This window comes from Heloderma suspectum, chromosome 17 (genome assembly GCF_057233095.1).
Source record: "Heloderma suspectum isolate Gila_16-S chromosome 17, 16-S_ref, whole genome shotgun sequence".
Taxonomy (NCBI): domain Eukaryota; kingdom Metazoa; phylum Chordata; class Lepidosauria; order Squamata; family Helodermatidae; genus Heloderma; species Heloderma suspectum.
This window is the reverse complement of record NC_139474.1, coordinates 10,943,920-10,956,904: the sequence shown is the minus strand read 5'-3', so window position 1 is coordinate 10,956,904 and position 12,985 is coordinate 10,943,920. Positions and strand designations below refer to the sequence as shown.

General features: G+C 50.7%; 1 protein-coding gene across 4 annotated transcripts in view; it reads left to right on the top strand.

Moving 5' to 3' along the window:
* Positions 1-12,985, top strand: part of KLC2 (kinesin light chain 2) — a 32,384-nt gene that overhangs the window by 4,427 nt on the left and 14,972 nt on the right. For all 4 annotated transcript variants that reach the window (XR_014786371.1, XM_084824870.1, XM_084824872.1 and 1 more), the window contains exons 2-11: positions 1,482-1,729; positions 2,923-3,153; positions 4,403-4,475; positions 4,701-4,923; positions 5,316-5,403; positions 6,613-6,714; positions 8,218-8,391; positions 9,947-10,046; positions 12,217-12,266; positions 12,395-12,468. Coding sequence is in view for 3 of the 4 variants with exons in the window: in XM_084824870.1 (XP_084680996.1) it covers positions 1,490-1,729; positions 2,923-3,153; positions 4,403-4,475; positions 4,701-4,923; positions 5,316-5,403; positions 6,613-6,714; positions 8,218-8,391; positions 9,947-10,046; positions 12,217-12,266; positions 12,395-12,468 (1,355 nt within the window). In the remaining variant the exon portion in view is untranslated. The remainder of the gene's footprint in view (positions 1-1,481; positions 1,730-2,922; positions 3,154-4,402; positions 4,476-4,700; positions 4,924-5,315; positions 5,404-6,612; positions 6,715-8,217; positions 8,392-9,946; positions 10,047-12,216; positions 12,267-12,394; positions 12,469-12,985) is intronic.

Here is a 12,985-nt window from a genome sequence, read left to right as displayed (position 1 = left end):
AGTGGCTGGAGGTGAAAAGAGACGCTTACAACTTTGGGTGTGTGTTAGAACACATGTACAAAGCTTCTCCATCTTTCATGGTGTAGGGCGAATGGGTGGTCATTTTGTCTCCTTTTTATTTTAGCTTATGTCCCTGTCCTAGGAAAATAGCAAATCGTATATAAAATGGAGCATTTGCCCCCAAGAAGGAAAATTCTGATGCTTCTAGCCAAAAGCTTATGCTGTGCCAATCCATCACTCTTCATTACCCCTTGGAGAGACCATAGACTAAAAGGACAGTGGAAAGGAGATCTTAAAATAAAAGGACAGCCCAAGAAGAAAGAGGGACAACTCTTTGTATAAGCCGACATGGCTGATACCAGTGGTGGTGGTGGGGAAACGTTGTTTATATCTGGGGAGTATGGTTTCCATTCGGTTGCTCAGACTCCCGAGTCCCAAATCTGTTCCAGGGTAGAGACAGGTGGGGCTGCTTGGTCCAAAGCCAGTGTTTAGAAATGGGCACCTGGGAGCTGGCGAGGAAATGAGTGTGTTTGGGTTCTGTTTTGGTGTGTGGGTGGGGAGGCTAGGATTATCCCTCCTGTGCTGCAGCGCCGGTTCAGTTTGCCGGGCACGGGACTCCACGCCGCATTGCGTCTCTATTGTCCAGGCCTGAGCCAGCCATCTGCTGGAGGGAGCTAGAAACTACAACAACAGCTGGACATGAGAAAAGGGGGGGTATCTATTTTCTCTACCCCTGTTCCTCCCTTTAATCCCTAAAATGTTGGGGTTCACATCAGCTGGCACGTCGCGCCCTCCGCATACCCCTTGTCCTAATTCCAGATGCTGTCAGGTCGGTTGCGGTTATTCAGCGGTGACTCATGATACCTTTATGTTGTGACTTCATATATCCTGAAGTTCAGCCCAGGCATATCTAACAGGTTCTGGGGCTCAGCCTTGCCTCAAGTTAAGCTCTCCACCCCACCCCACATTCTTGCCGCAGGTATTCAAACCCAGTGGAGGCTGGTGGCACCAGTGTCAGTGGGACGGTGAATCTGCTCCAGGTTTCAGTCCGAACCGGTCAGAACTCACCTTGGAAAGCTCCTTTAGAGTTCTGACTGAAACCCAGAGCGGATGCACCACACCATTTACATTGGAGCCACCGCTGGCCCAACCTGTCTCGCGGGTTCTGTTTATATGTTTATTTCATTTATATCCCACCTTTCTGCCATCGTGGAACTCAAAATGGCTATGTGTGGTTTCTGGATGGTCTCCTCTCCAAGCACTGACCAGGCCCAGGCTTGCTTAGCTTCAGCAAGGTGGCTGCCTCATATGCCTTCAGACTATGCCCTGGGTTGTCATCAGGATAAAAGGAAGGAGAGATCATGTGCCCTGCCTTGATCTCCTTAGAGGAGGAGGAGAAAAGGATAAAACTGTGATTCATAATAACATTGGGTTAGCATGGGTCTCCATCATGTCACTTGTCTCCACCTTGCTCTGCGCAGGCCCAGCGATGGCAACTATGTTGTACCCACGTGAGGAGAAGCTGAGCCAGGATGAGATAGTGCTGGGTACCAAGGCGGTGGTGCAAGGCCTGGAGACACTGCGCACCGAGCACCACTCGTTGCTGGCTGCCCTGCTTGACACCGTCAACCGCCTAGAGCAGCAGCATGAAACCAGCGCTGCCCAGGAGAAGGCCAGCCTCTTGCGGAAGTCTCTGGAAGCCATTGAGCTGGGCCTCGGGGAGGCTCAGGTAACGTCTCCTACCAGGGGTGCAGAGCCTCTTTCACCCCAAGGGCCAAATTCCATTTCAGAGAAGCTCTTGGGGGCCGCATTCTGGTGGTGGGCGGGACCAAAGGCAAAAGGGGCAGGGCCAGGATGCCAGCCTATTGTAGCTTGAAGCTCTTCCTGCCAGTAACTCAGTCTTAGGGGAGGCATTTCAACCTTTTAGACTGGGGGGAAAACTGCACAAAACCCTGGAAGCCACCAGTCTGTAGTTGGGGCAAAGCGGGTGGGGCCAGAGGAAGGCCATCTGGGGAACCTCAGAGGCCTGGCTTTGACCCCCACTGGGTCAGATTTGGCCCACGGGCCTGAGGCGTGCATCTTGTGAACTACTGAAAGGAGGGAATAGAACACAGGAACCTCCCTTATACCAGCTTGCATTATTCACTCATCTAGCTCAGTATTGTCTGTCTTGATTGGCTGTGGCTCTCTAGGGCGGCCTTCATAGAATCATAGAATAGTAGGGTTGGAAGGGGCCTACAAGGCCATCAAGTCCAACCCCCTGCTCAATGCAGGAATCAGATGGTCAGAGCATCCCTGTCCATCCTCGTCTTGAATGCCTCCAGTGTGGGAGAAACCACTACCTCGCTAGGTAGAGCCCACTATTTTCCTACCTCCCTGGGAGAGTCCACTACCTCCCTTCTCCAAACTGGGGCCCTCCAGATGTTATGGACTACAAGTCCTAGCATTCCTGACCAGTGTCCATGCAGGCTGGGGCTGATCAGAGCTGAAGTCCCATCATTTTGGGGTGAGACATTCTCCCCTCTTGTTTTGTGCCGTAAAGCGATCTTGTGAAAATACTGCCTTGTAGTCAGATGGCAAATCGCCATACAGCAAGCGTCGCTTTGACTCTGCCTTCCAGGCCAAGCAGCCTTTGGCAGGCCAGATTTTGCCCCAAAGCTGCCGGTTGCCGACCATTTGTCGAAGGATTTTAGAGAACCCCCTCCCACTTCTCAGGAAAAGGCCTCTATGGGAGGTAAGATGCTTTGGACTGATCCGGCAGGCCTTTTCTTCTGGAAGGAAGCGGGTCTGTTTCCGAAGTGACATTTGGAGCCTAGAGCTCGGCGAGCTGGGTTCTGTGCTGTCCGTATCCTGTTCCCAGCTCTGGGTGATGCGGACAGCTAAGCATCGTGCGCCCGTTTCTCTCTCCCTCTCCGGTTACAGGTGATCATTGCCCTCTCCGGCCACCTGAGCGCAGTGGAGTCGGAGAAGCAGAAGCTGCGAGCTCAGGTGCGGCGCCTGGTGCAGGAGAACCAGTGGTTGCGAGATGAGCTGGCTGGCACCCAGCAGAAGCTGCAGCGGAGCGAGCAGTCGGTAGCCCAGCTTGAGGAGGAGAAAAAGCACCTGGAGTTCATGAACCAGATCAAAAAGTTTGACGATGATGTCTCCCCCTCAGTAGGTGTTCCTCTTTTTCAGTGCCAGCTCCGGATTTAGGAGGGCCCCTTGGGCAAGACACCCTCAGTGGGCCCCTTCCCTAAGTGAGTCCACCTTCTCACTGCCCTTGTCACCAGCTGCTCTTGCTTCTTCTCTGTCTCACCGTGGCTCCCGCTTGCTTGCTTGCTCGGCAGGCAGAGAGCCGGTGAGCAAACGGACCGTGGCATCTCCTGCTGCTCCTTCTCACCACACCGCTGTCTGGGCCAGAGCGAGAGGCAGGTGAACAAGCAGGTTACGATGGCAAAGAGGAGGAGCAAGCCCAGGGAGGCAATTCTCAGTGGGCCCCTACTGGGATGTGGGCCCTTGGGAGGTGCCCGGCCATGCTTACCTTTGGCACTGGCCCTGCTCTTCGCTCCCTCCCGCTGCATCTTTTGGCCCACCTATTTGGAGGTAGAAGAATGGACAGAGCTTCACAGTATTTTAAACTCTGATGAATGGATTTAAGGTGTTTTCTTGATCTCAGAATGCCTGGAATCTGGCTTGTATGTTGAGAAGCTTGAACCATGGTTTGGGCTTTAACAGAGAGAAGGAGCCATAATCTGGCCTGGTGTCTGGATTGAGCCTGTGGCCTGTGGGTGGGGAAGGGGAGAAGAGCCGACTCTTCTTGCAACGGATGAGCCCTTTTTTATCTGGAGGTTCTACCCACCCCAAGTGGCGTTCAGCTGTGGCATCTAAATTATGCAACCGTCTCTCTTCTGATCTCTGCTGGTGGCTTAAGACCTTTCTGCTTATCAAGATGTTTCAAAATAGAATTGTTAACTGTTGCCGATTTCTTTTTTTAGCTCTTTGTATTGGTTTTCAGGGTACGTGACTTTTTCAAATGTACATTTGGCTGGTATTTTAAATTTTGTGCGTGCCACTTTCGGGGTCCTTTACTGGAAAAGCAGCCTATAAATCAGGGGGGAGCAACTTGTGGCCTTCCAGAGTGTTTTGGCCTACAACTCCCATCCTGTTTCACTGCTGGCTATCCTGGCTAGGGGTGATGGGAATTGTCGGCCAAAACGTCTAGAGAGCCATAAGTTGCCTTCCCGTGTGCTGTAAATGAACACAAGCAAATTGGAGGTGGGTCTCTAGAAGTGTGATGAGCCCCAGGCTCAGTTTAAGAGGAGTGGGCTTTGGTAGTTAGGACGGGAGCAGGCTTTCTTATGGTATCTTGTCCCCTGCGCAATAACGGGAGAGTTTCTGCCCTCATTATCTTCTTTCTGCCCAGGATGAGAAGGGTGGCGAGACGGCCAAGGACACCTTGGATGACCTGTTTCCCAACGATGATGACCAGGGACAGGGTGAGTTGTGGCGAATTCCCTGGAGCCAAGCTGACCGCTGCCAGCCCCTGGGGCTCTTCCCTTCTTCAGGAACTGGATCTGTTTAACCGGTGGAAGAGAAGACTGAGGTGGGCGGGGGCATGATGACATCTGTCAAATTCCTGAAGGGCTGACCTGGAAGAAGGTGGGAGTTTGTTCTCTTCTGTGCTTGTTTCTGAAGCTGACCGTGCCGACGTCTCTCGGCAGGGCCGGCTCATGGCAGTGGGGATGCAGCAGCCCAGCATGGCGGTTATGAGATCCCAGCCCGCCTGCGGACGCTGCACAACCTGGTGATCCAGTACGCCTCCCAGGGCCGCTACGAGGTCGCCGTACCGCTCTGCAAGCAGGCACTGGAGGACCTTGAGAAAACCTCGGGCCACGACCACCCCGACGTAGCCACCATGCTGAATATTCTTGCACTGGTGTACAGGTATGAGACACAGCTGACTTCGTGGGGGCTCCCTTGGCTGTCCAACTCATTTGGACGTTAAGAAGAAACGTGTGGGGCTGTGTTTCTGGGATTGTGCCACTTTAGGCTGCAGGTGAGGGACTGCATATTTGAATTTTCCTCTGCATTGGAAGAAAATGCCAAAACTTCCCTGCATGTGGAAATCTAGCTTGGAAGCCATTTAGCCTAACCTTTTTCCTAATATTATAGCTTCTATATTCCTTGAGAGAGCCTTCAAATAGGGGAAGGACACCCCCATCCCCAACACCTGACATGGTACAGTCTAAGAAGGACCATACCACATGCTTTCCTGTGCATTCAAAGGTGTGCTTTTCTTTGGGCAAAAAGATGAGCTTGTTTTCCTCTCCCACTAGGGACCAAAATAAGTACAAGGAGGCAGCGCATCTCCTCAATGATGCCTTGGCCATCCGGGAGAAGACTCTGGGAAAGGACCATCCAGCTGTAAGTGCTGCCTCAAATCTGAAATCTTCACACTGACCTTTTTCAGACTTTGCCATAGAAGCCAATTACGCAGCGGAGGCAAAAAGGGCTGTGTTTTATATTGTACGTTACATTTGGAAGCTGCCCCACCTTCCAAATGTGGGCTATTTGGGGCTCTGCCAAGGCCAGGCAGGTACTTCTGAAGTGGAAACCGGTTGCTCTGCAAGTACTTCCTGCTGTATCTTTGGTTACCAAAAGCCAGTGTGGTGCAGTGATTAGAATGTTAGACTGGGACTCGGGAAGTCCCCACTTGGCCGTGAAGCTTACTGGGTGCAATTGGGCCAGTCGCAAACCCTCAGCCTGGCCTCCTCACAGGCTTGTTATAAGGATAAAATGGAGAGGAGGAGAATCGTGTATACCACATTAATCTCTTTGGAGGAAAAGGTGGGATATGAATTTAAGAAAATAAGACGTTACTGACTTAACTAAAAATAGTCAGCAGACCAGTAAAAATAGTTCTCAGGCACTTCCAAAGCAGCATACAAAATGATTGTGCAGAAAAACAAAGTTACCTTAAAGTAAAACAACCAAACTGATAAATGTCATACACAAACAACCAAAAGCAACAATGCGGCAGGAAAAACGCTGCTACTAAAGGTTAATTCCCCAAAGCTCAGCAGGACAACATCTTTTTAACCTGCTTAAGGAGTGTCATAAGAGAGGGAGCTAGTCAAATAGTCCATGGAAGGGCGTTGTGGAGTTCTGGGGCAACTACCAAGAAGACCCTGCTTCTAGTGGAATCCGTATAAGACTGAAATTAAAGCAAGTCCTTATTGGGTGACTTCAAATATTGTGACAGTTTATATGGAAAGGGGGAACTCCATGAAATAAGACTGGGGTGAGGAAGTGTGTTCGCAGGAAAATGTGATGAGTGAAGTCCTGTTCTCTTGACTAAGAAACTCGCCAAGAACCCTGGTTTCTAGTTTTGGAGACCCTAAGAGAAGCTGTGTGGATGTTTGTCTTGAAATGTTTTCCCCACAGCCATGAGGACTAGCATCTCAGGTCTTCCGCTAAATGAAAATGGAAGCTAAGAGATCAGCCAGGATCCCAGATCTGCTAGATTTCTGTGATCCCTTTGTTTGGAAGCAGACTTCATTCTCACATAGCAGCAAGAACACAGTCAAGAGTCTGAGTTGTACAATGGTTTACAGGGGCCTTTTTCATACTTAGGTGGCTGCTACCCTCAACAACCTGGCTGTGCTGTATGGGAAACGGGGCAAGTATAAGGAGGCGGAACCACTGTGCAAGAGAGCTCTGGAGATTCGTGAGAAGGTACTTGGAGAAGGGAGACCTGGCTGCTGCTCCTGTTGTATCTCCAGCAAGCTCTCCCTGCCCCCCGAAAAGGCAATACAGCAGCCCTCATCCAACCATGCTGTTGCCCTTTGGCCATGGTGGCTGGGAATTATGGGAGTTGTAGTCCAGCACAGCTGTAGAGGGTACCAGGTTGGGGAATGTTGCAATGCAGTCTGTGTCTCTTGGCCACCCCTGGGCTTCTGGTGCAACCTTCTCCCTTGCTCAGTGGCGGAGCACCTGTGTTGAATGCAGGCAGTCCCAGCTTCAATCCCCGGCAATTTGGAGCTTTAAAAGTGTCAGGGAGCAAATGATGGAGAAGGTCTTTCTCCACCTGAGATCCTAGAAAGCTGCTGCCAGTCAGGATAGACCAGGGGTGCAAAACCTCTTTCAGCCCAAGGGTGAAATTCCACTTTGGAGAAGCTCTCGGGGGCCACATTCCAGTGGTGGGTGGGGCCAAAGGTGAAGGGGGTGGGGCAGCAAAAACCTGCATATTTTAGCACAAAGCTGTTACTGCCTGTTGCTAAGACTTAGGAGAGGCATCTCAACCTTTAAGGATGCGGGTGGAGGGGGGGAACACAAAAGCCAGCAAAGCACCAAATGTTGGTGGGGGGGAAGGGGGGGCGTCTGGGGGCCAGATTTGGCCCACGGACCTGAACTTCTACACCCTTGGAATAAACAATACTGGGCTAGACTGGAAATTTTTCCAATACTGGAAAAAGTGCAGAAAAGGGCAACAAAAATGATCAAGGGCCTGGAGCATCTCCCCTATGAGAGAAGGTTACAACAGCTGGAAGGAGGGTAAGGGGAGACATGACAGAGGTCTACAAAATTACACACGTATGTAATTTTGTAGAATGAGGATAGGGAGACACTTTTCTCCCTCTCTCAATATACTAGAACATAGGGTCATCCTATGAAGCTCATTTGTGGGAGATTCAGGACGGACCAAAGGAAGGGCTTCTTCACACAGCACATAAACTATGGAATTTGCTACCACAGGATGTAGTGATGGCCACCAATTTGGATGGCTTTAAAAGGGGGTTGGACACATTCCTGGAGGAAAAGGCTCTCAATGTCTATTAGTCCTGATGGCTGTGTGCTACCTCCAGTACCAGAGGCAGTGAGCCTAGCACACCACTTGCTGGGGAACATGGGCGGGAGGGTGCTGCTGCACTCATGCCCGGCTTGTGGGTTCCCAGTTGACAGCTGGCTGACCACTGTGTGAACCGAATGCTGGACTAGATGGACCCTTGGCCTGACCAGCAGGGCTCTTCTTATGGTCTTAGACATGGAAATAGTCCTTAATCCAGATCAAACCATGTTGTGATGTAGAATGATGTTCCTTCTATAAAACGATGACTCACATGATCCACATTTGGTGACGATGCGGGCGATCTTTGTCCCATCCTCCTCCTCCCCCCAACTCAAAATACTCCCTCAGTCCCTTCTCTTCCTCCTCTTCCTCCTCCCTGCTTCCCCCAGGTGCTAGGCAAGTACCACCCAGACGTGGGCAAGCAGCTGAACAACTTGGCCCTCTTGTGCCAGAACCAGGGCAAGTACGAGGAGGTCCAGTACTACTACCGGCGCGCCCTGGAGATCTATGAGTCCCGCCTGGGGCCTGATGACCCCAACGTGGCCAAGACCAAGAACAACTTGGTGAGGGGTTGGTGGGAGGGGCCCAAGAAATGTCGTGATGTCGGGCAGTCCACGTACGCTGGGAGGGAGGGAAGGAGGGGGAGGAACCAATATGGAATAATGAGAACCCTCATAGGGGTTGCTTAGTAAGTTTATAATGCTTCAGTTAAATGTCGGTTTTTAACACTGTGAAGTTTTACAGATGAGGACTAGTTGCAGCCTTCCCCAACCTCCAGGTGTGTTGGTACTACAACTCCCAGCATCCCCAGCCAGCTGGCTGGGGGATGCTGCGAGTTGTAGTACCAACACATCTGGAAGGCGCCCAGTCAGGGAATACTAGGGCTTGTTGTTTGTGGCAGCACCTCTGCACTCACTGGGGACAAGAAACAGTCCCTTCCTTTTCCTCCTTTGACCTGCCCTGCAACAGATGCCTTCCTGTGCTTCTTCCCTGCGCTCAGTGGACAGGCTGCTGGAAGGCGGGAGCAGGTCTGTACTGACCAGTGGCGCCTACACATTCTGCCTGATCTCTGCAAGAGAAAGGACTAGCGGTGCACCTCTTTCCATTTGTCTTCTTTTTTAAGGAAAGCTGGAGAAGGAAAGGGAAGGTGTCTGGCGTTCCTCTGAGGTGGGCGCCGCCTTGTGGTTTTTCCCCCTGGCTCCACAAAATCCTTTATTAGGGGGTTGAGAGGCTGCATTACTGTATTCAAGGAAGACTTGGAGATTGCACAGTGCTTCCTGGAGACATTCTGCTAGTAGAGAACCCAGGATCCAGTCTTTAGCAGTGTTGCTTTAAGATCCCCTGGGGTGGGCAGCCACTGCAGCCCTATCTGCCACTGCCGAGGCCATGAGAGGGAAAGGAAGCAGCAGTTAGGCAGCCACCATCGTGCCTGGGTGCAGCTCCAGCTGAGAGCTGTCCTGTCTCCAGCATGCCAACTAAGAACAAGCAGCAAGACTTTCATTGCGCTTAGGTCCAGCTGGTCAACCACTACCTGCTGAACTTTGTAACTAAGAATCTAGTGCCCAAGTTTGCTTGTTTTCCTCCTCCCTCCCAATCCCTTTTCCTTTTGTGTTGTGTCTTTTAGATTCTAAGCCAGCAGGCGAGGACTGTCTTATTTCTTAACTTTGTATGTCATTCTGGAAGCCTTTTTTGGCTGAAGGGTTAGGTAAAAACTATCAACCTGCCCAGTCATTGAGGTCATCAGAGGGCATGTTCCTGGTGGTTCTGCATGACTTATGGCCTGGTTGGAGTCCACCTCGAGAAGAGCCTTCAGTGTGGTGGCCCCCTTTCTATGGAACTCCCTGCGTCTGGCTCCAATACTGTGTTGTTTCCAGCGCCTCCTGAAAGCATCTTTATTCCAGGAAGGCTGCCTTGGCTGCCATGGTTTTTATTGGCACTCTGTTTTTAAAAATAACAATTTTTAATACGGTGTTTCATTTTATCTTTTCATCTTTTATTGTTCACCACTCCGGAATCCATTGAGATGTGAAACAGTATATAAATGTTGCTGATTAAATAAATAAATACGCTTTGAATGAATGAATATCAACTTTTTAACCTCTGAATATACCCTTACAGGCCTCCTGCTACCTCAAACAAGGCAAATACAAGGATGCTGAGGCCCTCTACAAAGAGATCCTGACCCGTGCGCATGAGAGAGAATTTGGATCGGTCAACGGTGAGTGTAGGAATGGGTGGCAGGCCTCACATCTATTGAGGAGAGTGTCTTCTCCTGGACGATAGACCCCAGCTTGAGGCGTAATGTTTCTAGAAATTGTCAAAAGAGTCAGGATGTGTGGGTGAGGAGCGGTGGCGGCGGTTGGTTATTTTTGAATGGTTCACAAGGCCTGACGCTCACTGAGGCCTAGTAAAGAGCAGCTTTCCATGTGTGAATTAGGAGTTCTAAGCATTGTCTGGAAGTTAATAAGAATTCCCCGATAACGAGACGTTCCTGAAATGTGTCAGTTCCGTTGTCTTTTTTGTCTTTGTTTTAGCTTTCATGGCCATGCATTGTTTGTTTAATTTCTTTTCTTGAGGGTGGCAAAGAGCCCACTGAGCTGCTGCTACTGCTCTTGCAAAGAGCAGAGGCAGCAGGAGCCTTTCTCCCCCGCTGTCTTTTCTCCCCAGCAGCTGGGCCTTCCCTGTCTTCAGCCAGCTGTGCAGGGGGAAATTCAGCCCTGCGACTCTCCGGCTTTGTTGACAGGCAGAGGATGGGGGAGCTTGGACAGCACTGAGACAGCATGCCCCATCGCAGGGCCTGACATGCCTCTGGGCCGTGCCTTAAGTTCCTTGACCGCATTCCACAGAGAGCGAATCACGGGAGCGTGCCCTGAAACCTTTGCCTTGTTTCGCTTACTCAGCTTCCTCTCTGAGGAACGCTTGTACCCAAGAGAGTCTGGATTCCTCTCTGAAATCAGCAATACAAACCGTGGAGATGGCATTCTGTGTCCCTGCCTAGGGCTCATCCCAGTCCTGCAGATGGCCACTTGGCCTGTATGTTTGCTTGACAAGCTGTTGCCCCTCTCCCCTAGCAGTGTGTGCTCTGGTCTGTGCATACAGCAGACTGAACTTCAGTTGCTGACGTCTCCGGGTAGGGCTGAGAAGAGCTCTGCCTGAAGATCTGGAGAGCCATTGCTAGCGTACAGCAGGGGTGTTGAACTTGGAGGGCCAAATTCCATTTCTTAAAAGCCCTTGGGGGCCACATTCCAGTGGTGGGCAGGGCTGAAACCAAAACAGGACAGGGCCAAAATACCAAAACTACTCGCCGCTGCCACCACTGCTGCGTCTTACAATTCTTACTGTTATTACTATTTATTTCATTTCTACACCACCCAGTAGCCAAAGCTCTTTAGGCAATTTGCAACAATTCACAAGATAAAATACAGCATGAAAATTCAAAGTATACAAAATTTAAAACAATATAAATAGCTGTGGACAATTTCAGTAAAATACTAGACCTGTTCAGACAGCTGGCATAAATGCCCCATCATATGACATTAAAAGGCCTGAGAGCGGAGGACAGTCTTAACCTGGTGCCGAAAAAATGACAGTGTTGGCACCAGATGGGCCTCAGTGGGGAGATCATTCCACGATCGGGAGGCCACCACTGAAAAGGCCCTCCCCCTTGTTGCCACCTTCCAAGCCTCCCTTAGAGGTGGCCCTCGGAGGAAGACCCCACATGTTAATCATAGCGTCTGGGTAATATTTTAGCTTAAAGCTCTTACTGCCACTAACTAAGCGTTAGGAGAGGCATTTCAACGTTTTAGAAGCGGGGAAAAATGCACAAATGCCAGGAAACCAGCAAATGATCTGGGAAAGGGCATGGGTCATCAGCAAATAATCATCAGCCAGGGGAAGGGGTGCTGCCTTCTGGGCAATCCTCTAGGGCTGGATTTGGCCTGCAGGCCAGAGGTTCTGCACCCTGAGCTTATGGGCAGTGCTGAGCTGGATGGACCAAGGGTCCGACTCAGTAAAGGGCAGCTTCCTCTGTTGGATTTACTAGCAGAATGGGCTGCAGCTCCAGTGAAGGCTGGTGGCTCCGATTTCAGCAGGGCAACAGCTCCTTGGAGAGCGCCTTTAGAGTTCTGCCTGGTTCCCACTGAAGCCCGGAGCAGATTAACTGCCCCACTGACATTGGGGCCACCAACCTCCACTGCATCCCTCAGTGGTGAAGCCCCTGTTTTTTCTGCAGAAGGTCTCAAGCTTCAATCTCCAAGAAGTGCTGGCAAAGGCCCCCTCCCCAATCCCTGGAAAGCTGCTGCCAGTCAGTTGTATGCAATACTGCGCTAGATGTAGCGGTGATCTGACTCTGTCTAAGGCAGATCCATTTCCTCCTCATTTCTGTGCAGGAGACAATAAGCCAATTTGGATGCACGCTGAAGAGCGAGAGGAAAGCAAGGTACTCCTGTGATTTCGGAGCAGGGGGGGGGATGAGGACACCCAGCTGTCCTTGCCCAGAACTTTGGGGCAGAATCCAAACTATCCTGACCCCCCCCCCCCAACCTTTAACTTGTATTTCCCCTTCAGGATAAGCGCAAGGAGAAGGACAGCGCCCCTTATGGGGAGTATGGCAGCTGGTACAAAGCCTGCAAGGTAGACAGGTAAGTATCAGCTCTTTTTGTTGAGGCTAGTTCAGGAGTAGGCAGATTCCAGGCTTGTCAGGTTTGCTTTTGTTTTCCCAAACCAGAACTGAACTGGGCTTCACAGTGCTTTTACCCTCCTGGTTATCGCAAGCATCCTTCATTTCAGCAAACCTAATTTAGGTGGAAAAGTAATTCTGTTCTTGCTATTGTTTAATGAATTGGAGTCGGAAATCCTTGCGGATTTACTGCATATCAGCCAGAGATCTGCCAGTCGATTCCGATCTGCCTTCTGGCTATCCTTGGAGTAGGTGATCCATAGGGGATGCTCCCAGCTGGAATCAAGACTACAAGACTAGGAGCTTGAAAGCAAAGGGAAGCTAGAGCCTTAAAATGAGGAGTGCAATTGACCACTGCTGCAAGTGGAGGCTGATGTCACTTCCTTTTCTGCCAATACTGTCCGTTGGGGTGCATTGACAGCTTTAGTAGTGGAAATAAGATGGGCTATTTATTCATTTAGCAATTCCTATTAGCATTT